General features: G+C 40.3%; 1 protein-coding gene across 10 annotated transcripts in view; it reads left to right on the top strand.

The window, feature by feature from the left end:
• The first annotated feature begins 1552 nt into the window (after nt 1-1552).
• The window catches only part of SSX2IP (SSX family member 2 interacting protein), a 46713-nt gene continuing 21967 nt past the window's right edge, over nt 1553-26298 (top strand). For 2 of the 10 annotated variants that reach the window (XM_023751789.1, XM_023751787.1), the window contains exons 1-6: nt 1597-1655; nt 6995-7126; nt 20916-21047; nt 21646-21815; nt 22228-22440; nt 26036-26146. In XM_023751789.1, coding sequence (XP_023607557.1) covers nt 21005-21047; nt 21646-21815; nt 22228-22440; nt 26036-26146 — 537 coding nt within the window. In that variant the 5' untranslated portion in view covers nt 1597-1655; nt 6995-7126; nt 20916-21004. Of the gene's footprint in view, nt 1656-6994; nt 7127-20915; nt 21048-21645; nt 21816-22227; nt 22441-26035; nt 26147-26298 lie in introns of those variants that run through there. The other 8 variants (XM_023751795.1, XM_023751792.1, XM_006086148.3 and 5 more) reach the window with 8 other exon arrangements.

Genomic DNA, 26298 nt, shown 5'->3' with positions numbered 1-26298 from the left:
CGGAAGGTGGAGTTGGGAGGGTAGGTGCCAGCGCGGGGACGCTTCCCGCAGGCGGTGGGCAGGGCTGTGCCGCACCCTCTCCGGGATGGAGAGAGGGTGGAGCCCGACGTGAAGTGATGAGCGACGCGGGGACGTGGGGGGAGGAGGGGACGGCCAGTTTTGGGGGCTGCGGTGTCGGCCGGGGCCGCGGGGCGCGCGGGGCTTCGGGATTTGCGAGCTGTGGTTGGAATTGAGTTCCTGGGTGGCCCGTGGCCGCTGCAGAGGAAGAGAACCCGGTGACAGCCCAGTGTCCAGGGGAAGCACTGACATCATAAGGGGCAGGCATGTGTGGGGCTATTTCGGTGTAGAATTTTATAGTGAAGTAGAGTAAACTGCATTAGGAGCTCGCTGCCCCCTGTGGAGCCTATGCTGATCGCCCCGTTATGCAAGTCATTTGGGCCCAGGAAACGGAATCTGCTAAATAATATGTCCTCAGCACGTGTGATATGGGAATCTTTTCAGTGGTTCCCAACCTTCCTAATGCCGCGACCCTTTAATACAGTTCCTCATGTTGTGGTGACCCCCAATTTCATTGTTACAAATTGAACATAATTAAAGCATAGTGATTAATCACAAAAACAATATGTAATTATATATGTGCTTTCCGATGGTCGTAGGCGACTCCTGTGAAAGGGTCGTTGGACCCCCAAAGGGGTCGCGACCCCATAGGTTGAGAACCGCTGCTTTAGATTATTACCTCACTTCGGGGCCCGTATTTATGATTGCTAAATCATCATTGCTTGCAACGCTGATACAGTTCTTGTTGAATCTGAGCGGAATTGAGATTTCCCTTGTCTGGACTCTAAAACGGGGTGAGGATTCGAAGAGGCACTCCTCGGAGGGTAGCTCAGCAGTGTAAAGGGGGGAGGGGTCCTGGAATTAGAAAATGCTGGGCTTCCCTAACAATTCAGATTGGAGTCTAGGTCTAAAGTTTGATGTGAGTGATGGGTGCCTTGGGATCCTTCATACTGAGGAGGGATTGCTTCACTGTTTAGGTAGAAGAAAATTCTGGCAGCCTTGACCATGACCTGGAAAGGTAGAGTATGACTTAACACATTTAAAAGGATACTGAACAAAATTTGAAAAGAATGAGAGACCTGGAGAGAGAGGGGGAAAAAATGCCTTTACAGTTAAAATTTAGGTCAAGCTATCTTGAAATTTAGACTTATGAACTTGGATTCAGTCAGCAAAACTTTATCCATCCAATCCTAGAACTATTAAGGTCTAGGAAGTTTAGGTTATTCGTTCAGATTAAACAAGTAAAAGCTAATACTTAATTTGACACTCTGTTCTGCCTGCTGTCAGTGAAAGTTTCTCAAAATGGCTCTTTGAAAAGAGGATGAAGGAACTGGTAGTTAAAATGAAGGCTCTTTTAAGTCACTCGCTCGGTGGGTCTTTTCAGCCAAGTCACTTTATATCCTTCCTTCCACTTCTCTTTCCCCATGTGCACAATGAAGATAATGAAGCCCAAGGGTTAAGTAACAACATGAGTGCAGCAGCTTGAAGATAACTGTAAGGACTTAGTTATTCTAGGATGAAATGTGAAGATCTCTTCATAACACATTGCACCTTATGACAAGACTTGCTAAAGAATACTGTGTTCCAAACACACTGAGGTGATATATGAGAAAACTAAAATGTTAATTGTTCAGATGACTTGCCAAAGGCCTCAAGGCCAACACGAAATCAGATTATATTCTTGGCCTATCCAAAATCCTGACATAGCTAACTGGGGATGACACAGTTTTTTTTTGGTTTGTTTTTAATATATATTTTTATTGATTTCAGAGAGGAAGGGAGAGGGAGAGAGGAATAGAAACATCAATGCTGAGAGAGAATCATTGATCGGCTGCCTCCTGCATGCCCTCTACTGGCAATCGAGCCAGCACCCGGGCATGTGCCCTTGACCAGAATCGAGCCTGGGACCCTTCAGTCCCCAGGCTGATGCTCTATCCACTGAGACAAACTGGCTAGGGCTGGGTAAGACATAATTTTTATAAAAGGAGGCAGTTGAGTATCTTCTATGAAATATGCACCTAGAGATAAAAATATGAGAAAGATACCTGCCCAGAGTGTGTAATTTTAATTCATTTCACATGCTCAAATTGGAGCAATTTCAAAGCATTTTAAGTGATTTTTTTTCCATATAATTTGCCAGTGAATATATATGCCTTATTCGTTTGACCAGGTCACAGAGAGGTTTTGGTACTCTGTGGGTCTGTTTTGTGTCTTTGGTGATGATCACAGCTAGCTGCTAATGAAGGTACAAGTTGTCTTGAATTCATGAATCTATAGATTGAGATAAAAATAGAAAAGTGCACCATTCATTATTAAAAATGGAAAACTACCTAAAATTTTACTTTTGATAGTGGGTTAGTATTATATAGCACCAGCAGATTTGCTGAATTATGCATTAATAATTTATAATAATAAAAGCATAATATGCTAACTAGATCAGACAGCCAAACGACCTTTCGGACGTCCTTCTGGACAAAGCCACGGTGACGGGGGTCAAGGCAGAGGCAGTTAGGGGTGACCAGGCAGGCAGGCTAGTAGTTAGGGGCAATCAGGCAGTCAGGCAGAGTGGTTAGGGGCGATCAGGCAGGCAGGCAGAGGTGGTTAGGGGTGATCAGGCAGGCAGGTGAGCAGTTAGGGGCAATCAGGCAGGCAGGCAAGTGGTTAGGAGCCAGTGGTCCCGGATTGCTAGAGGGATGTCTGACGCAGGGATCAGGCCTAAACCAGCAGTTGGACATCCTCCGAGGGGTTCCGGATTGCAAGAGGGTGCAGGCCGGGCTGAGGGACTGGTGCCCCCCCCCCGTGCATGAACATGAATTCTGTGCAATGGGTCTCTAGTTCTTTTAATAAATATTTATTAAACACTAAGCCTCTTCTTGCCAGACCTGAGGATAAATATGATGAGTGTTGCCTTGTAGAAAGTTTGTTTTAGGAATTTATAGTGTAGTAAGGGACAGAGCAAAAACAAAGTAAAAATTGCAAATATGGGAAGGCTTTAGAAAAGGATTTCAGTTCTGTCCTGATGGAGATGGAGGAGGTGGTGTCGTAGTTCACCTGTTTAACACATAGTAGCATGTTCTGTACCCTTGGGGAAGTACAGGTGGTTTGGTAGTTACAGCCAGGTGGGCTGGGTTAGTGATAAGGTTGGAAAATCTTATCACTAACCCACACAAAGTGCTACGGACCTTTGACCAGTAGGACCTTTTATAGGGAATCTATAAAAGGTTTTATCCAGGGGAATTATGTTTGCTTTAGAACAGTGGTTCTCAACCTTGGCTGCACATTAGAATCACCTGGGAATCTTTTTAAAATCCTGATTTCTGGGCCTCATCCTCCGGAAATTCTGTTTCTTTGTTGTGGGGTGGGGCCACAACATTAGTAACAAAGAAACAGAATTTCCGGAGGATGAGGCCCAGGAATCAGGATTTTAAAAAGATTCCCAGGTTGAGAACCACTGCTTTAGAAGTATTTGCATCAAAACCAGTAATTGGAATGACCCAAAGGTGTTCTAAACATAGACAACCTAAGTAATATTTCAGAGACAACAACCCTATAAAGCAATTAAAAACTTTAAAAAAAAATAAAAATGATTATTCATATAACCAACCATTATTTAGTACCTTTTTGTTTTTGTATTTTTTATTGAGGAATAATTGATAACGTTAATTTCAGGTATATAACAGTGATTCAGTATTTGTATATATATTGTGAAGTGACCACAGTAAGTCTAGTATCGTCTGCTTTTAAGATTGGGGGGAATAGAGATGCAAGGATAAATAAGAGACAGCCCCATTTTCAAGCAACTTGTAATTCAGTAGGAGAGATAACACAATTATAATGCAATGCAGAATCTGAGTGTCATAAGAGCATAAAAATGTCAGGTCCTAGCAGTGTAGGATGCTGACATGAGAGAATGCAGACATTCAAATTAAAAATAGTTCTTAAATAGAAATTAAACTGCAGCGATTTAACAATCAGTGCAATCTTAACTAACATTTACAGTTCATATATTATCCCTTTTTTTTTTATTTTTCGCTATAAGTATTACAAAGGGTATTACATAAGTGTCCTTTTTTTTCCCCCCCTCACCCTTGACAAGCCCCTGCCCTCCCTTACCCCCCAGTGTCTTATGTCCATTAGTTATGGTTATATGGATGCATACAAGTCCTTCGGTTGATCTCTTACTCCCATATATTATCCCTTACTTCATATATTGCCCTCCCTCTTAACTCTGTTGAATGGAGTTTTGAGCTTGACCAGCACACTACTAGCTAAGGGACCTTGGATAAGCTACTACTTGCCCTTATCTTCTGTGTGTCTTGGTTGTGTCATCTGTACATTAGGGATAATAATAACTACTTCATAGAATTGTGATGATTAAATAAGAAGATATAGTAATATCTAGAATAGTGCTTGGGAAAATAGCTTACATTTACTGAGCACTTTATATTTCTATTTGACATAAAATGCTATAATTGAATAAGAACTTTTTGTCTCCAGTGGATCTATCCATGAGCATCTGATAAAGCCTCTACATTCAGAGAAGCCAAATACATTTTGTTAAACTAAACTTCTGAACAAATGATCTTTGTTTATTGTCTCCTTATCTTATTTGCTGATCACTTCTCTGGAATCTCATTTCTATTTACACCTCAGCTTTGTCATAAAGTCGCTAATCTCCAAATCCAACATATTTTTTTCTATTTAGATCTTGCCCTTTCTATGGCATTTGTTGCTTGTTCACCATTCCCTCCTTTTTAAAACTTTTCCCATGCCTTTCCTAAAGCCTGCCCACCTCTCTATTTTTATTTCTTCCATCTAGGTCACCTTCACTCACCTGTTACATGTTGATGTTCTTTAGGTGTTCTTTCTGCTCCCCCTTTTTTCTGTATGGATGCAACTACCACATGTATGCTAAATCTGCCTTGATATCTATTGACCTTCAAGCCCTAGTTTAATCCCCATTTGAATGTCTCATGGCAGCAGTGAATTCTACATGGAGCTCATTATCTCTAACAATTAACCAAGCCCAGTTTTATCAACCTTACTCCTTTATTCTCTTTATCTAAGTGACACTATTTTCTGTCTGGTACCAAAGACAGATTTTTACATGAAGAATAAATGCCTCCCCTTTGTTGTTTAATAGTTCAACTTCTGAAGTATTTCTTATCTGTCCTTCACTTTCTTTGTTGTTACTGGCTAAGTCAGCGAGTCGTGCCTGAACATCAGCTGCCCAGTTTGCTATAATATTTTTGTGCTGGGGCTACTGAAAATGGAGCCCATTTTGGAAACAATAAGGTGGAAGGAGACTGCTAGACGAATATTGTTTTAAAAGTTGTCGCACTACATAAAATTATGTACAGAGTTTGAGTGGCCAGAAGATAACCAAGATGGGTACCAGTCATTGCATGTACTTTTTACCTGCAAGTTAGTGGTCTGGATTACAAAGGTCCCAGTCTTGGGTTAGTCAGTCTATTGCCAGTTGATTGTAATCTGGTTGTTGTGCTTTCCTGTCTAAAAGATGGCACCTTCAGCATTACTCTTTCTAATCTGTATGCAAGTTTTCAAAATATCCTACACAGGATCTAGCATATAAAATAAATCTTCAGTAAACACAAACCATCATCAGCTGTATTATTTTTTAATAAGGGGATGGGTTTGGAAAATTTATATCACTTGCTCTGGATACTTGTTGAGTGTCAAGAGGAGGCCAGGGTCTATGAGGCTTTGGAATCTTAAGTATCTAGTTTTTGTTCTTACCTTCCAGATTAAATAGCTGGGTTTTTATACCTGCCTTCCCAGTTTGTACCCGGATGAGTTAACTAATCTCTCTGAGCCTCAGATTCTTCCATCAATAAAGTAGTGTTATAGCTACTTCTTACTAGGGCCATTGTAAGGATAAATGACATAGCTGATGAGCCACATCTGGTTGCCATAGAGGCTCAAGGTGGTGATTCTTCTCTCCTCCAGTTCCACATAGTTAGCTAGTACAGGAGTTCTTTGCAAATTTGTGGTTGCTTCATGAAACGAGCCCAAACTGCTTGTTTTTATACTTGTAAGGAGGGAGGGTCATTGGCTCTTGGCTCATGACACAGGCTCATAATTGGTCCATTTATTTGGTTTTAATAATATAACTAGAGGCCCAATACACGAAATTAGTGCAAGGGGCTCGGCGCTCAGAGTCCCGGGTGCCTCGTGGTCCTGTGGTTGTTCCGGAAGGTTGTTCCACCATCCAGTCTAATTAGCATATTAGTTCTTTATTATATAGGACTAGAGGCCCAGTGCATGAAAATTCATGCACTGGAGGGGGGATCCCTCAGCCTGGCCTGCCCTCTCTCATAGTCTGGGAGCCCTCAGGGGCGGGAGGCGACCCGGCGATCACGGGAAGGCGATGCCTCATCACACCTCTGCTGCTGCCACTGCTGGCAGCGCAAGCCTTGGCCGGCCCTGGGTGGCTGGGGGGCTGAGGGGACTGGGTGCCGCCATCTTGTGTCTGTGGGCATCACCATCTTTGAGGGTGTGGCAGTCAATTAGCATATTCCCTCCTTATTGGCTGTAGGCGCTGTCATCTTTGCGATGGTGTGAGGGTCAATTAGCCTATTCCCTCTTTATTAGATAGGATAGGCACCACCTAATAAGACTTTGACAGTACCCTTGATATAACCAGCTGGACCCCTTTTTCCAGCTTCCCTAACCTGAGGCAACTATTTACTGAATCCTATATTCATCATTTCCTTGGTAGCTTTTAAAATATATTTTTATTGGACCTTTAAGTTTTCTATATATGCTACACAATTAAAAGTATATGTTACATGCCCTATCTTTTAAGACATTTTCCACTTTATGATGCTTTAATTCACTTAAAATTATATTGCTGAGGTTCATCTATATTGTATGTCACTGAAATTTTCTGATTGTTGCATGACATTCTGTTTTGCAGAAATGCCACTGTCTCTCCATTTTCCTGTTGAGGGGTGTGTGGTTGCTTCCAGGGTTATGCTCTTGTGCTGGTTTGCTGTTGTGAAGAGGGAAGCTGCTTATGTTCACACCTCCTGATGTACACATGCAAAAGGTTTTTCTTGGATTTATACCTAGAAGTGGACTTGCTAGGTTGTAGAATACGTGAATAGGATATATGAATTTCAGCTGCCATACTGTTAGTTTTCCAAAGGTTCTCCCCACCCTCCAATCTATAATAATAAAAGTGTAATATGCTAATTAGGCCAGATAGCCAAATGACCGTCCGGACAACCTTCTGGACAAAGGTGGGGCTGCGAGGGCCGAGGCAAGCCCCTATGAGGGCTGAGGCAAGCCACCACGGCTGCGAGGGCCGATTGAAAAGCCTTGGCAGGGTGGGCAGGGCCTCCCTGTGGGCAGCGATCAATGGCGGAGCCCCGGCTGGTGGGCAGGGCCTCCCTGTGGGCGGCAATCAATGGCAGAGCCCCGGCTGGTGGGCAGGGCCTTCCTGTGTGCCGCGATGGATTGCGGAGCCCCCTCCCCCCCCCAATCGATTGCCTCCAATAGGGAGGCCCAGGCTACCCAACCGGTGGCACTGTGGTGGGTGGGCGGGGCCTCCCTCAGCGGGGCATCCATCTGGGGGCCCCATAGTTCATCAACCCACAGAGGGAGGCCCAGGCCACTGGCCAGCGATGCTGTGGTGGGTGGGCGGGGCTGGCCAGCTATCGCCCCACAGAAGGAGGCCCAGGCCAGCCAAGTGATCGTACCCCATGCCTTTTGCCTGCAGAGGGAGGCAACCAGTGGTGGAGGGGGTGCACTGCACAGATGGCAAGCAGTGGCAGTGACAGGGGCGGGCCAGCTGCTGGCAGCCAGGGGAAGGAAAGCCCCAATAGGCCCCTCCCCTGCCAGCCCTGCCCCCAATTGCCCCCCCACACACACCTGACCCCGACAGGAGGGAGGCAGGAGCCCGATTCCACCCATCCCTACCCCGGCTGGCGTTGTCAACAGAATATGTCTGAAGACCAGCTATTGGCACAATGTACCTCTGAAGCCAAAAGAAGCCAGCGTGGTCGACAGAATGTATCTGAAGAACAGCCATCGACAAGTACTACCAATACTGGTAGGAACCGCCTTCACAGCGAAAATGAAGTAAATGAGGATGCAATTATCGAACATAGTTGTGGTGGAATGACTGTTACATGTCAATTTTGCCCATCACTAAATTTCTCCGATGAAAAACCATCTGATGGAAAATTTACTCTATGTGTAGCAAAGGTAAAGTTTGTCCAAATAATATACATTTTTCAGAATACCTGGCATATTTAAAAAAATTAATGATAAACAATGATTCTGATAGTAAAAATTTCATGGAAAATATTGGTTCAATAAATATTCCTTTTGTTTTTGCTTCAGTGGGTGCAAATATTGCATCACCATCAGGATATGGGCCATACTGTTTTAGAATACATGGACAAGTTTATCACCATACTGGAATTTTACATCCTTTGGGTGGTGTTTCTTGGAAGTTTTCTCAACTCTATATTTTAGATACGACCGAAGTGATGAGTAAAAGATTAGCAATGCCAGAAAACCAAGGTTGCTCAGAAAGACTCATGATCAACATCAACAACCTCATACATGAAATAAACGAATTAACAAAACAAGATGCTACATGTGGTAGAAAAGGAAGCCCAATCTGAAGGCAGCGAAAGGTATTGCTCCCACAGAAGTAACAATGGCAATTAAATACGATTGTAACAGTGATCTGGGCAGATATAATTCTCCCCATGTAACTGAGGTTGCCGTCATATTCAGAAACGAAGATGGAGAACCTCCTTTTGAAAGGGACTTGCTCATTCATTGTAAACCAGATCCCAATAATCTGAATGCCACTAAAATGAAGCAAATCAGCATCCTGTTTCCTACATTAGATGCAATGACGTATCCTATTCTTTTTCCACATGGTGAAAAAGGCCGGGGAACAGATAATTGCATTAAGACTCAGAGACGACAGTGTAATTGACAATGATACTAGACGAAATGTAAGGACACAAGTCACACAAATGCAGTATTACGGATTTCATCTCTCTGTCCAGTACATGTTCAATCCTATTTTAAATGCAGGAAAATTAACTCAACAGTATATTGTCGATTCATATTCAAAAATGGAAGCCAATTGGATAAATTTCATTAAAGCAAACCAATCTAAGTTGAAAGTTGAAAAATATAGTGGTTTGATGGGTTATCTCACATCTAGATCTGAAAATGACAATATGCCGATTGGTAAAATGATAATACTTCAATCATCTTTTGAGGGTGGTCCCAGAAATATGCAGCAGTGATATCAGGATGCTATGGCAATTGTAACGAAGTATGGCAAGCCCAATTTATTCATAACCCAAAATGGGCAGTTATTATAAACAATTAAAAACACTGGCAAAAAGTTGAAAACAGACCTGACTTGGTAGCCAGAGTTTTTAATATTAAGCTGAATGCTCTTTTAAATGATATGTGTAAATTCCATTTATTTGGCAAAGTAATAGCTAAAATTCGTGTCATTGTATTTCAGAAACGTTGACTGCCTCATGCTCATGTATTATTGATACTAGATAGTGAATCCAAATTACGAGCAGAAGATGACATTGACCGTATAGTTAAGGCAGAAATTCCAGATGAAGACCAGTGTCCTCGACTTTTTCAAATTGTAAAATCAAATATGGTACATGGACCATGTGGAATACAAAATCCAAATAGTCCACATATGGGAAATGGAAAATGTTCAAAGGGATATCTGAAAGAATTTCAAAATATGACCATTGGAAATATTGATGGATATCCCAAATACAAATGAAGATCTGGTAGCACCATGTCTATTGGAAATAAAGTTATTGATAACACTTGGATTATCCCTTCTAACCTGTATTTGTGCCTTAAGTATAACTGTCATATAAAAGTTGACATCTGTGCATCGATTAAAAATGTCCAGTATTTATTTAAATACATCTATAAAGGGTACGATTGTGCAAATATTCAAATTTCTGAAAAAAAAATATTATCAGTCATGACTAAGTACAGGACTTCATTGACTCCAGGTATGTATGTGAGCGCTCCTGAGGCTGAAGACTTTTTGCAATGTGAATGCATGACCAATCTCATGCAATCACAAGATTAGCTATTCATTTTCCAAATGAACAGAATTTGTATTTTCATACTGATGATTTTGCTGAAGTGATAGATAGAGCTAAAAGGCATAACTCAACTTTGATGGCTTGGTTCTTATTGAATAGAGAAGATTCTGATGCACGTAATTATTGGGAGATTCCACATTATGTGTTTAATAATTCTTTGTGGAGAAAACGCCAAAAAAGTGGGAATAAAGCATTAGGTAGACTGTTCACTGTGAGCTTTAGAGAACCAGAATGATATTACCTTAGACTTTTGCTTCTGCGTGTAAAAGGTGCGATAAGTTTTGATGATCTGCAAACTGTAGGAGGTGTAATTTATGATAACATTTCATGAAGCTGCTAAACATAGAGGATTATTAATCGACAACACTATCTGGAAAGATATGATTGATGATGCAATCATCCTTAATATGCCCAAACAACTGCAGCAACTTTTTGCATATATATGTGTGTTTGGATGTCCTTCTGATGTAGACAAATTATGAGATGAGAATCTCATTTTATTGAAGATTTTTGTTGGAAATTACACTGAAGAAAAGGTCCCTGTGTGAACTGTGAAATGCATACCCTTAACAAAATTCAAGAGGTATTCACATTGCATGGAATGAAATATTCACATTTCAAACTTCCAGACTATCCTTTATTAATGAATACAAATACATGTGATGAATCGTACGAACAACAACAGGCAGAGGTTTTGATAAATTTTCTGAATGATGAACAGTTGGCAACCTTTCAGACTATAACTTCAGCCATCGAAGATCAAATTGTACACCCCAAATGCTTTTTCTTGGATGGTCCAGGTGGTAGTGGAAAAACATATCTTCACAAAGTTTAAATACATTATATTAGAGGTCGTGGTGGTACTGTTTTACCCACAGCGTCTACAGGAATTGCTGCAAATTTACTTCTCGGTGGAAGAACCTTTCATTCCCAATATAAATTACCGATTCCATTAAATGAAACTTCAATTTCTAGACTCGATATAAAGAGTGAAGTTGCTAAAACTATTAAAAAGGCACAACTTCTCATTATTGATGAATGCACCATGGCATTCAGTCATGCTATAAATGCCATAGACAGATTACTAAGAGAAATTATGAATTTGAATGTTGCATTTGGTGGGAAAGTTCTCCTTCTCGGGTGGGATTTTCAACAATGTCTCAGTATTGTGCCGTATGCTATGTGATCAGCCATAATACAAATGAGTTTAAAGTACTATATTGTTTGGGGATGTTTCAGAAAGTTGTCTCTTAAAACATATATGAGATCAGAGGATTCTGCTTATAGTGAATGGATAGTAAAACTTGGAGATGGCAAACTTGATAGCAGTTTGCATTTAGGAATGGATATTATTGAAATCCCCTGTGAAATAATTTGTAACGGATCTATTATCTTTGGAAATACTATATCTATAGATAACATTAAAATATATCTAAATGTGGGATTCTTTGTCCAAAAAATGAGCAAATTAAAAAATTAAATGACAAAATTTTGGATATACTTGGTGGAGATTTTCACACATATTTGAGTGATGATTCCATTGATTCAACAGATGATGCTGAAAAGGAAAATTTTCCCATCGAATTTCTTAATAGTATTTACTCCTTCGGGAATGCCATGTCATAAATTAAAATTGAAAGTGGGTGCAATCATCATGCTACTGAGAAATCTTAATAGTAAATGGTGTCTTTGTAATGGTACCAGATTTATTATCAAAAGATTGCAACCTAACATTATCGAAGCTGAAGTATTAACAGGATCTGCAGAAGGAGAGGTTGTTCTGATTCCAAGAATTGATTTGTCCTCATGTGACACTGATCTCCCATTTAAATTAATTCGAAGATATTTTCCCATGATGCTACCATTTGCAATGACTATTAATAAATCACAAGGACAGACTCTAGATAGAGTAGGAATATTCCTACCTGAACCTGTTTCGGACATGGACAGTTATATGTTGCTTTCTCTCAAGTTTGAAGAGCGTGTGACATTAAAGTTGTAAATACATCACAAGGGAAATTAGTCAGGCACTCTGAAGGTGTATTCACTTTTAATGTGGTATACAGGGAGATATTAGAATAAGTTTAATCAATTTATCAGTGTTTTTGTTGTTTTCATATCATGTTTTTGTTGTTTTTATATCATGTCTTTGTTGTTATATCATGTTGTTGTTTATTAATTAATTTACATGTTATTTTCATATACATTTTACTAATTTTCTTTCATCTGACACTTCTATTATAGAGAAAGGGCAAACACCAATATTAAAATATTTCCTTTAATTAATTCCCTTTCAGTGTGCACGAATTTGTGCACTGGGCCACTAGTCCTATATAATAGAAGCCTAATATGCGAAGTGTCTGGTTGTCTGGTCACCCATTCAACCAATCAAAGTGTAATATGCTAATGATATGATAAGGCCGCACAACCACTCGCTATGACGTGCACTGACCACCAGGGGGCAGACATTTGACTGGTCGACCAGTCGCTATGACATTCACTAACCACCAGGGGACTGATGCTCAACACAAGAGCTGGCCCCTGGTGGTCAGTGTGCTCCCACAGGAGGAGTGCCGCTCAGCCAGAAGCCGGCTCACGGCTGGTGAGCACAGTGGTGGTGGCAGGAGCCCCTCCCACCTCCACGGCAGTGCTAAGGATGTCTGACTGACAGCTTAGGCCATTCACCTAGGGCTCCCAGACAGCGAGAGGGCAAAGGCTGGGCTGAGGGACCCTCTCAAGTGCACGAATTTCATGCACCAGGCATATATATATACATATATACATATATACATATATATATGTATGTGTGTGTATATGTATGTGTATATATACACATACATATAAAGCCTAAGTGACTGGTTGCTATGATGCACACTGACCACCAGGGGACAGACACTCAACACACAGGATGGGGCCTGCAGTCATCGGGATCAGGCCTGCAGGGATCAGGCCTGTGGGGATCAGACCTGTGGGAATCGGGCTCCCTCCTGTCTGGATCAGGCCTGCGGGGATTGGGCTCCCTCCTGTCTGCATCAGGCCTGCAGGGATCAGGCTGAAACCAGCTATCAACATCCCCTGAGGGGTTCCAGATTGCAAGAGGGTGCAGGCTAGGCTGAGTGACCCCACCGGTGCACAAATCCGTGCACCAGGCCTCTAGTATTTAATAAGCTTTAGCCAAGTGTTCCCTAGGACTTTCATTTTCAACCTTCATTTAGTAGTTTGGAATACTTAAATTATTATTGTAACCCATTCTATAGCACCCTTAGAAAAGAATACCCTTTTGGCATTCCGTAATGTAAACTGCATAAACAGTATACTAACTTAGACTGAACCACGTTCTATAGACTACAACCATGCAACCATGTTCTCAAACTTTATGCATCAGAATCACATGAGAGTCTGTTAAAATACTGATTTTTTTGGTTCTTCCCCCAGAGTTTCTGAATCTGTAGGTCTGATTGGGAGTTTGCATTTTTAACAAGTTCCTAGGTGCTGTTGTTGCTCCTGGTCCTGGAACTACAATTTGAGAACTATAACCAGTGATTGAATTTGGGCTACACATTGAAAAAACTATTACAGAACGATGGTTAAACTATTACGGAACAGGTTAACAAGTGCTGTTTAAGTTTCTTTGTTATTTCCATTTCCTTGAGTAGATTTTGTTATCTATTACTTATTTTAGGAATGAAATATCAGTAAATGGTTTTTGGTTTTTATTTTATTTGGACTTAACTGACTTTCAACTTTACAAAGTAAACTAGATTTAAAAACAGTGGGGGTTTTTTGGGTTTTTTTCTCAGTAATCCTTAGTAATGTAAGCTTATGCTTGCTGCTATTCTTATCTCTGCTGTGGAAGACTTTGAAATTGTTATACTGTCTGTAAAATGTCGTGCTCTTGATTCACACACTGAATTACCTTTCTGTTTCTCTAAGCTGGCACCAGTCAAGATTCGAACAGTGTGGTGATAGCCAGAGGGAAAGGGGTTGGGGGTAGGTGGAGGTGGGCAAAGTGGGGTGGGAATGGGGACGGAAAGAGACTTTGCTTGAGGTGGTTGGTGCACAATGCAACGTGCAGATGATGTTTTGAGTTGTACACTTGAAACCTGTATGGTTTTGCGAACCAATGTCACCCTAATATATTCAATTTTTTAAAAAAGTCCTTGTAAGTTTCAGCATGGCTAAAGAGTTGCTTCTTGTTTATCATAATACAATAGTGTGCTTTCCACTAATATGTCATTGAACTTCATTGACATTTATTCAGCAAACTTTATTGGGTTCCTGCCATGGGTCAGTAATGATATTTCATAATAAAGCAGGGTACAAACAGTGCAATGACAGGCCTGCTGACCAGAAACTCAGTTTAGGTGAAGGGGGTTTCATTACAGTTAGATCCATCCTGTAATAAGGTTAATGCAAAGTGTCTGGAAGCACAAAGAGAAGGGAATGGTAGTTTGGGGGAAAGCCTGGCAATTTAGCTTTCTTTTAATTGCTTATTTGAATTTAATGTTTTGTCTGCTTTTATACAGTTCACATTCCAGTTACTCAGTTGGAATAGTTACTGTCTGATTGTAATTTAGTCTCACGGTGAGATGGTAGGGAAGTAAGTACCTGTGTGTGTGTTCAGTTTGAAAAAGCAGCTCACATACTGTATATTACCCCCTCTCCTACGTTACAGCCAGCAGGGTGCTATCATTAAATGTGCTGACTGCTGTGGTTTGACTCTTGGCTTTGTCACATTCTAGCTATGTCACCTTGGGCAAGAAAACTCTCTGGGTCTCAGTTTCCTCATTTGTAAAAGGGGGAAAATAACTTGGAGGTATTTTGAGATTGAATGAGTTACTGTATGTTTTACATGCTTTAACTTGTTCCAAGTAAATGGAACAAAATAAATTTTTTTTTATTGTTAAAATTAAGTAGAATCTCATTAGTTAAACATGCAGTCGGAAAGACTGTGCACATTCTGTAATAAAAATGTGAAGAAGAAATTTGGATATAAATAGCTATACTCGATTCCATTTTAAGTCCTATGAGAAGTGTAGAAATCATAGATGATAAAACTGAAGATTCTTTAAAGATCATCTAGTTTGACCTCCTGATTTTACAGATGTGGAAACTGAAAACCAAAGAAATTATGACCAGCTCAAGGTTGCTCAGTAAGTGAAGGAAATGGCACTGAGAACTACAGCCCTAACACTTGGTCTGGTGCTCTTTCGGTGCCTGCGCAGCTTCCCTGAAATGACAGTGCCCTGAAAAAACTCTGTTTAATTGGAGAGCCAAGACCAACACAGATGAAAACATTAGCAATAAAAAGTCAGTCTATAATGAAATTCCAGATGGTGCGACATGGACTCTAAGTACATCTACACTAATAAAAGACAAACATGCAAATTGTCCGTACCTTCGCTACTCCTTAAGCCATGCCCACCAGCCAATCAGAGCAACTATATGCAAATTAATCCAACCAAGATGGCGGCTGGCAGCCACAGAGCTGGAGCAAGCAGGCGGCTTGCCCAATGATGGAGGAAGCCAAGCTTCCTGCCTGCCGTGGCCAGCTCTGAGCTCCACTCAAGGCAACAAAGTTTCAATTATAGAAGATAAATAAACCCCAGATACCTGCTTTCAGCCGGCCGTGACCACGGAGCTGGAGCGAGCAGGAGACTTGGGTTGCCCCTGGTGATGGAGGAAGCCAAGCTTCCCTCCCGCCCGTCCTGGCCGGCTCTGAGCTCCTCTCAAGGCTACAAAGTTTCAATTATAGAAGGTAAATAAATCCCAGAATAAAAAAAGAAAAAAAGGAGAGGCTGGGAGCTTCCATCGCCAGGGGGGCTTGGCCAGCCTGAAAACGGCCCTCAGCCCCTCACCCAGACTGGCCAGGCACCCCAGTGGGGACCCCCCACCCTGAAGGGGGTGTGACCAGCCTGCAGTAAGCCATCAGCCCCTCATCCAGGCTGGCCAGGTACCCCAGCGGGTCCCCCACCCTGATCCGGGACACCCTTCAGGGCAAACCAACCGGCCCCCTCCTGTGCACCAGGCCTCTATCCTATATAATAAAAGGGTAATATGCAAATTGACCCTAACAGCAGAACGACTGGGAATGACTGGTTACTATGACACACACTGACCACCAGGGGCCAGACGCTCAATGCAGGAGCTGCCCCCTGGTGGTCAGTGCACTCTCACAGGGGGAGCTCTGCTCAGCCACAAGCCAGGCTGATGGCTGCCAGTACAGCGGTGGTGGTGGGAGCCTCTCCCGCCTCCTCAGCAGTGCCAAGGATGTCCAACTGCAGCTTAGGCCTGCTCCCCACTGGCAAGTGGACATCTTCCGAGGGCTCCCGGGCTGCCAGAGGGATGTCTGACTGCCAGCTTAGGCCCAATGCCCCGGGCAGCAGGCCTAAGCCAGCAGGTGGTCATTCCCCAAGGGGTCCCAGACTGCGAGAGGGCACAGGCCGGGCTGAGGGACCCCCCCTCCCCAAGTGCACAAATTTTTGTGCACCGGGCCTCTAGTAGCTATATAATTCCATGAGCTCTCTTAAAGCAGAAAAATGCAGCTTATATGGAGATTCATAGATTAAGAACATTCTTTTTTGAAAAGAATCTTAATAGTTATAAATCAAAGGCAGTCTTCCCCCTTCTTTCCTCCTACCAAGTTTAAATTACTGGTAGGTTGGCCAGTACTCTGTGTCTTTGCTCTTCACTATATGGGGGGAAATCTGCCTCCCTGTTGGGCTGGATCCCCGCAGACATGCTCTGACACAGCAGAGTATCTGTGTGAAGCCTGTATCATCCTTGCTCACCATCTGTGTGAATATGTGTGATAGGTGCTAGCTGTGTAATTGGTTGGTGCAAAGAGTTTATTATTTGTCAAAATTGACATTCCACTGAAGGGCAGGGGTGCTACTGTCTGGGATTGAGGTGGGAGAACTTTCACCCACTTTATCTCTTTAACTCTGCATGAACCCACTGCCTCTAAATAGTTTACAAATTATTACATGCTTCTAAAACATTCCAGTTGTGTAAAGGTGTGTTATGGAAGAAGAGAAAGCCCTGGCTCACCCCTCACTCCACCCACCTGTCCCACTCCCCAGGAATGTCATTGGTAACTATAACTTTTCTAGACCTTTCTCTTAAATGTATTTAGATAGTTTGATTTAGAAAAAAAAAAAAAACAATCATACTACTCTTGATATCCATAACTTTTTACATACAAATCTACCTCACTTTAATTCTCCTAGAGTACCCCTTCTTCACTTCAGTAATCCCAGAGTACCTCTTCTGGCTGTAGCATAGATACATACTGGTTTTTAACTGTTTCTCTGTTGATGGGTATTTAGATTGTCTCCAGTTTCTTGCCATTACAAATATGCTACAGTCAACAATATCGAATGTTATGCTTGCTCATGTATGTGATTGAATATATGGCAAATAGATGCCTAGAAGATCAGTGGAAGGATTTACACATTTCAAATTTTTGTAGACTGTGAGATTCCCATCTAAAACTACAAACTACTGACCCCTGGCAATGTTCTGTTTTCTTTATATAATTGATTATCTGAATAATGCTGGGACATTTGTATAATTTCTAACCAGGTTTTGCCCAACAGGGCTACTTGTGTTAAGGTACTGTAGGTTAACTGATTAATCTGGAAATAAATGTAGTCTTTTTTACTCAGGCTATTCGGCCAATAGTTTTGGTGTTTGAGACTGGTGCTATTCATCCCTATTGCCTCTGCTTATCACTGTGATTTCCTTATAAAAACATGAAAGTCATATTCAGTTATAGAAAATTTGGAAGATACACAAAAAGTAAAGATTGTCCATGATATTTTTTTATTGATTAAGTTATTACATATGTGTCCTTATCCCAACGTTACCCCCCATCCCCCTCACTCATGCCCTCATCCCCCTGTTGTCTGTGTCTATTGGTTAGGCCTATATGCATGCATATAAGTCCTTTGGTTGACCTCTCCCTCTTACCCCCACCCTCCCCTACTTTCCCTCTGAGGTTTGATGGTCTGACCGATGCTTCTCTGTCTCTGGATCTGTTTTTGTTCATCAGTTTATGTTGTTCATTATATTCCATAAATGAGTGAGATCATGTGATATTTATCTTTCTCTGACTGGCTTATTTCAATTGGCATAATGTTCTCCAGTTCCATCCATGCTGTTGCAAATGGTAAGAACTCCTTTTTTACCGCGGCATAGTATTCCATTGTGTAGATGTACCACAGTTGCCCTTTGGACCCTGTTTTGCTTACAGCTCCTACCTCTGAAAGCCAGAAGTAAAATCATCATCTGTCTTAATGTAAACTCAACCTTTATCTTGCTCATCCTGTTGTTGAAGGCATCCACTTAAGGGCAGCGGGAAGTACAAAATGAGTAGAAAAATGGTGAAAGGTTGGTGCCAGTCTGGATGATCTTCTGTATATATGTGTGTGAGACATCGTAACATATAATACACACATAACATCATTTGCATTAGTATAAACAGTATGCTGTTATATGACATAGTAATCGTCTGTGATTCCTCTTCTGCCCCGTATCTTAACCCATCTGCAAGTCCTGAAGGTTCTATCTACAGACCACATTCCTAATTTATCCACCTATCTTTGCCTCCAATGTTAGAACTTTAGTGTTCAGGCAATAGTTCTTGCCTGAACTATTGCTCACTTATAATCTCTCAGAGGGTAGAGTAGCTAGAGTGATCTTTTTTACAGCCTAAAGAGATCATGTTGCTTTCCTGCCAAATCCACTTCAACAGCATTTTAATTTAGAGAAAGCCCAACTGCCTACCGTCTATCCTTGCTCACTGTGCTTCAAACATACTAACTTGATGTTTTTCATACTTTCCAAGTTCACTGACATCTTGAGTCTTTGTACCTACTGTTTCCTCTACCTGGGTTGACACCTTATCATTTAGGTCTCAGTTCAAATGTCAGCATCTCAGTGCAGCCTTCCTTGACTAATCTAGATACCAGCACCCCAATACTTCCTTATGTTATTGTGTTTTGTTTTCTTTATAGTTCTTATCCTTTTAGTGTTATGTTAATGGAATTGAAGTGAATCCTTTCCATCTATTTCTATCCCCACCAGAATGTGAACTTCTTGAGAGCTGTGCCTCCCCTGTGCTTAGAATAGTGTACCTGGCATTTAGTAGCACAATTAAAATTGATTGGATGAATAAAATTTTCATCTCTCTTTAACATTGTATTGTGAATTTTCCCCCCACAGTTTATGTTTTCAGAACAGGAGTTGTGAACTCATGATCCACAGTCTAGAACTGGCCTAAAGACACATTTTATTTGGCTTATTAAAAAGTAGTTGTTTAAGGTACAACTTATAGCAGTCAAATGTACAAATCTTAAGTGTACAATTTGATGAATTTCATGAATGTGTATACCTACATAACCACCTTTCAATCAAGGCTCTCTCATATCCTCCCCAGCCACTCTCTCTTTCCACAGGATAATTTGCATAGTTCATCTTTTTAATTGACTTCTATCTTTAAAAATTGGGAGATTTTACAAAAAATTCAGAATTCCAACATCTTAAAAAATGGAAAGATGTAGCAGCAAAGGACCTGCTTTCTCTTTGGCCACGGTTTGTTGTAGCTGAGACGCAGCTGTCCGGTGTTGGCGTGTGCTGTCCAGTGTGCCTCCAATCGTTACCTCTCCTCCTGCTATCCTGACCTTGAATTCAATTTCTAGTTGCCATTTATAGTTTCATTGCATTTTTATGAGGGAGAAATATTTATATATTCAATTACTTCTGTAAAAAATGCAAACATGAATGGTAAACTAAAAAAGGTTATTTGTTTCTTAGTCTACTTCATTCATGCGCATTTCTTGAATTTTATGTACTTGTTAGACACCCTAATTCTACTTGGTTATGTTTAATGGTTGCACAGTGTCCCACTGCATAAATATATCATGTATATAAACAGTCTCCTGTGGCACGTATAAGTTATTTCTGTTTTTATGATATTGTAAAAGAACAGTAGATGAATATTTTATACAAATCGTTTTATTAGGATAAAATTTTAGAAATGGAATTTCTGATTAAAATATATTTTTATTTTTAAGAATTTTGATACAGATTGCCAACCAAATTGCTTGGTGGTAATATAAGTTCATATAATCTTTCTGGAGAGCAATGTATGGGAGTATTCATTTCTCTGCATCTATGTCAACATTGGGAATTGTAATGAAAAATAAAAGTTTTGCCAATATAGTTTGTAAAAACAAAAAATGGGAGTGCTGGCCAAGAATTTTTTTCATCTTGTCTATGTATATATGGACATTATTTTATTTTAAAGGATATACTATAGAACAGTGGTCGCCAACCGGTGGTCCACAGACCACTCGTGGTCCGTGAGGTCTGAAAGGTTGGCAACCGCTGCTATAGAGCTATTTATTACTTACTATAATGCTGTACTTGGGATTTATGTTGTGAGTGAAATCATGTACCATGTACTTTCTGTATGAGGTAATGTGAATACGTCAGTATAACTGGAGAAGCCCTTAGCCTTATCCTTACACATGTGTCCACAGACATACAGTAATTAATACTGAGTTCTACCATGTTCTTTATGGGTGTACATGAGAATAAATAATACACAATCTTTCCTTTTTGAAGCACATAGAACTAATTCTTACACATTGGTTTTATATTTGCTTTCATATTTTTAATTAGCTGCTGTTACTCTGTGACTTGCTTTTTAAGGAGATGCCTACATAGAAGAGTGACAGCAGCTGAACTGAATGTTTCACTGCTGAACTGGTTCCTCAGGTATCCTGGCTCTGGCAACTGCTATGGGAGATTGGATGACGGTTACAGATCCAGGTCTGTGTTCAGGTGACTGAGTTTAAAATAACTGTAAGCCAAAGCAGTTGTAAAAGTGATTATTTTCAATAAAACTATAAAATAATTATCACAAATATTGAAGATGTGACTAATGAGAGACACAAATAACTGTAAAATGTCTAATTTCCATCTTCAGTAAAATTATTAGGAAGAGCCAAGAATTGTGCCATAATTTGTGGGGTTAACTGCTTTGGGTGGATGATCGATCACTGTTACTATTTTTGAGGAAATTTTTATGCATTTGAAATAAATTCATTGACTGCTTCAATATATTTCTCTGATATATTTCTTTAATTGCATAAACTTTGAATGTATAGACAAGTGATTTTTGTCTATTATTTTTAGAAATCTAAAACATGGCAAATTAAGGTAGCATATTGTAGCTTAACATGCCTAGTAAGAGCACCACTTTATAGTTGTGTCTTTTTGGGGAAAAGTAGGTAGTACATAGTTTTCATATACTACCAACTTTGTCTTAATTTGAAAAGACTTAAGATATTTATGTAATTCAAAATCTTTGGTAATGGAGATTGCTAACTTTGCATGCATTTTAATATATTATTTACATAAGTGCCTTTTATTCTTTCAGAAAGCAAAAATATCTCTCAATATACCTCAGAAACAAAGATGTCTCCATCAAGTCTCTACTCACAGCAAGTGCTCTGTTCTTCAATACCTTTATCAAAAAATGTGCACAGTTTTTTCAGTGCCTTCTGCACAGAAGAGAATATTGAACAAAGTATTTCATATCTTGATCAGGTAATGGTGGGGTTTTTTTGTAAGAAGTATTGGTATAAATCAAGTTCTATAATATTGAAGTTATGAGAACACTTGTCATTACAAGTATATTGTTGTGCGTTGGTCCAGGACTTGTATTAGTTGTGGAGAACCTTGGTGATCACCTAACTAGATACAAGGAGCAGGTTGGCCTCCCATCTCCCCGGGGGCTCCTCCACTGGGAGTCTCACCCTATTTTACTGGTGAGGAAACCTGCCTGCCTCGCTCTAAGTGACTGAAAAGATTCCAGTTCTCTCAAATTCTTTTTCTTTGGGATATTTACTGTTTCCTTAACTGTCATAGGATAGTTTTCTCAGAAAATATTTCTATCTTTTGTTTTTTTATTAAGTTTTGTCTGGTAACCAACTTTTAGAAAAACGTTTTCTCCTACCAGGAATTGACTACTTTCGGTTTTCCTTCATTATATGAAGAATCCAAAGGTAAAGAGACAAAGAGAGAATTAAATATAGTTGCTGTTTTAAACTGTATGAATGAGCTACTTGTACGTCAGCGGAAGAACCTTCTAGCTCAGGAAAATGTGGAAACACAAAATCTGAAACTGGGAAGTGATATGGACCATCTGCAAAGCTGCTATGCAAAGCTCAAGGTGAGAGTCACGCCAACCTGCATTCCAGTGCCCTTGTTATGCAGTTGATGCTGTACATTTTCTTTGGCTTTATCACGTTTTAGAGTTAAAATCTTTTTGTTTTAGTTTTTTTAAAAAGTAAAAGTGGACTTAAAGTGATTTTTGCAAATCCACCATACTGCTTCCTAATATCCATATGAACAACATTGGTTTCATGAACTGTTTAGTGACTTGCTGAGTCTATAGAAAGTTAGCTTAGGAAATATTTATGTCTGAGGAAAATAAATAAAGATTCCCCCACCCCATTTAATCTTGCTTAATAAAGTAGATGCTTAATTTACAAAAATCTTACTGTGAGAAGCTGCATCAGTTAATTCCAAGAAAAATATTCTAGAGGGCATCTGTGCCAAAGTTGCTAAAAAGCTCAGTAATGGAAGCAGGCCTCATACCTTCTAACTCTAACAAGTGTCTGGGCTCTAGAGAAGACCACAGAAGAATGCTTTTGCAAACTTGCTTGTTTCTCTGAACAAAGGAAATATTTTCCACAGGGCCATTGACCTGCTACCTTAAAATACAGAAAATTTGTTGCTGTCTTCTACTTTGCTTTCATTCTTTTATTTCATTCTTTCATTTTATAAAAAATTCTTAGTTATTCATTTATTTGAGAAGGAGAAGGAAGAAGGAGTTCAAAATCAGTATAGTGGGAACTTATATTATGATTATATATTATGAAGGATGTAATAGAATCAATCCATGACAAAAAATTTTTCTAAAGATGCTACTATTTTGGGTTTCCTTATTTGAGTTTGTGTGTATGTAAGTTTTGAATCTGCATACTCCCACAGGATCAGCTTCTGTTTAGTTTTTCTCTTGTTGGTCCATGCCTCTCTATTTTTCTTCCTCTATATTCCCCCTTCACCCCACTCTCTTCAAGAACAGATAACAATTTTTTTCAAACCCATGCCCAGCCAGCATGGCTCCGTGGTTGAGTGTCAATTTATGAACCAAGAGGTCACGGTTCAGTTCCCGGTCAGGGCACATGCCAGGGTTGCAGGCTCAATTCCCAGTGTGGGGCATGCAGGAGGCAGCCAATCAATGATTCTCTCTCATCATTGATATTACCATCTCTCCTTCTCCCTTCCTCTCTGAAATCAATAAAATTATGTTTTAAAAAACCCCACTTAATACCTTGAATCTCAAAGCTCTGTTGGAGAGTAACAGGATCTCTGCATGCAATATTTGAAAATCCTTTAGTAGGGATTGTACAATAATGAAGTGGCCTGGAGTGGCCTATATGTGAACACTGGGTGTGTTTGGAAATTGATTTAGGGAAGCATCTTAGCTCCTCAGCAACATCTGCCCCTACCAGCCCATCAATGCCTAAGGCTAGTTTATGTTGTCTTTTAGCTCATGTGCAGTAATAACAGTATGTTCCCTCTTTAATATTTTTAGGTTTTTGTACATCCTATATGCCTCAGGGATAGAGATTATCCAACTGTGTATCTTGGTAGACTAGGGAAATGTGGGGCGGGGTGGGGTGCTGGAGGGCACAGATGGTACCCTCCAGGCTTATTAAAAGGCTGCAAGTTGTGGATACTACTCTAGTCTTAATCAGAGAGACCTATAGAAGGTCTAATGAATTAGACTGAGTCAGAATTTTAAACCCTAGACTAAGATTTAAAACTTTTATATCTGGGCACTGTTGGCCAAGTGTCTTATAAGTAGCTGTTGAATAACTGCATAATGATATTGGTAATTTGGAGCTATTAAGCCTTTTCTCTAAGAAGTAATCATTTATTAGGACTACCCAGAGCATGGAATATTTTACAGGATACCTCCTAATTTAGGATTTGACCTGGGTCAAATCAGGTATTTTGGGTCAGCTGTGGACAGAAATGTGTGTTCAGTGGGAAGAGTTAATGATCTATCTTTGAAGAGTTTCTAGATCTAGCATATGATTCATTTAATTTGTTGAGAAAAATATACTGAGTATGTACTAGGCATTGGGTTTCAAAGATTAGTGAACCCAAGCCCTGTTTGCAAGGAGATTGTAGTCCAGGGGAAGGAGACATATGAACCACAGTTATTTGCGTTACTGATTATTGTTGGTGTGGGCAGTGAGGAAAACGCTTCAGAAAGAGGTAACAGCACTTTATCTGAGATTTGAAGAATGCATAGAAATTTGCTAGTGTTTGGAAAAGACATTTTAGGCACAGCGTATAACCTGTGTAAAAGCATGGAGGCATTGGAGCACATTTTACTTTCAGGGAATCATATAGCTCTGCAGGGGCTAAATATATGACACAAGATGAAGAGGTGAGCAGTGAGGCTGGGGTCCAGGCCCCAGATGATGTGAAAGGCATTGTGCAGAACCCAGGAGGCTCCGAGGATTGTAAACTGGAGGAAGATATCGTGTAAATATCAACCTGGCAGTAGATGGAGAAATTATGGGGGTGGGGCGGATTTCTGTTTGGAATGGAAGTGGTGGGGTGCTCAGGAAGCCTGGTGGAAAGGACACTGTAGCAGGCTTAGCAGTCCCTGACCATGGAGGTTCTGGACTTGAACAAAGATAGTATCAATGGAGATAGTAAGAGTGAAATAGGAAGACAGCTTAGAAGGTAGAATGGGTAGAATTTCATGAAAAATTGAATTTGGGAAATAAGTCATGAATATAAGATACCACTCAGGTCTCTGACTTGAGTTTACCAAGGATGGTGGTGTGATTCACAAGAAATGCAGGAGGGCAGTGTAAGATTTACAGGGAAGACGATGAGTTCAGATAGAGTGTTGATAATGACTGAGGGAATCTGTCATCTGACATATGGGACATATCACCTGGCCCACAGGCTGTAAGGTCAGCCATGCCAACATTTTTGACAACCTTAGAAATATCCAAGTTTAATAGTCCTACATTTCTGAATCTTCTTGAGATCCATTGTGTGAAAGTCATTATTTGTATCAAATATGACATAACTTGAGTGGCTCTGGTATTTTATAATGATAAAGAGGATTTTAAAAAATGCTCTAGTGGCTTCATCCATAACTTGACGCAGTTTCTATAAAAACGTGCAAAATGAATTGAAAACGGGCATCTTGCTCCATACTGATTCCAGGATCGCTGCCATTTCTCTCTGGGAAATCTTCAGTTTACCACCTGCAAGGGAGAAGTGGTGGCACGCAGTGGTCCCACCCTCTCTGACCTGAAGTGCTCCACTCTGCTTGCTCACCAGGCTTCCTCACACTTAGCTTTGAAGCATTTTTGGCTCTTTCTCAGAGTGTGCTATAGAAGGTTAAAAAGTGTTAAAAAAGAATTGTAAAAAATATTCAGTGGAATAAAATATTCACTGGAATAAGTAAAGAGTCTTTTAAGGGATCCATTTTGAAGCTCTTTTGAATAGGCATAAAATTTTGGTACATAAATAAAATTTGATACTTAAATAAATTGTAGGACTTTATAGTGTCGAGCTTTATAAGTGCTTTAAAAACATTTTGTGTACCTCTAAACTTCAATTGTAGTGAACAAACACTAGTATGACTTGTTTTCACTAATCTTTTAAGAATTCACTTGTTCTGAAGCTATGTTAATTGTAATCAAAATTGCACATGAATGTTGTAGGAACAACTGGAAACCTCCAGGAGAGAAATGATTGGGCTTCAGGAAAGAGACAGACAATTACAATGCAAGAACAGGAATTTGCATCAGTTGCTGAAAAATGAGAAAGATGAGGTGAGTTGTTAGTTATTATAAAGTTTTGTTGTTTTTTTTTTATTTTTTTTTTTTTTTGCTAAAAGTATTACAAAGGGTATTACATAGGACAATTTATTCATGCTGCCCCCACCCTTGAAAAGCCCCTGCCCCTCCCTAACCCCCCATTGTCT

Source organism: Myotis lucifugus, unplaced genomic scaffold, assembly GCF_000147115.1.
Source record: "Myotis lucifugus unplaced genomic scaffold, Myoluc2.0 scaffold_25, whole genome shotgun sequence".
NCBI classification, from domain to species: Eukaryota; Metazoa; Chordata; class Mammalia; order Chiroptera; family Vespertilionidae; genus Myotis; species Myotis lucifugus.
This window is presented reverse-complemented; position numbering and strand designations above follow the sequence as displayed.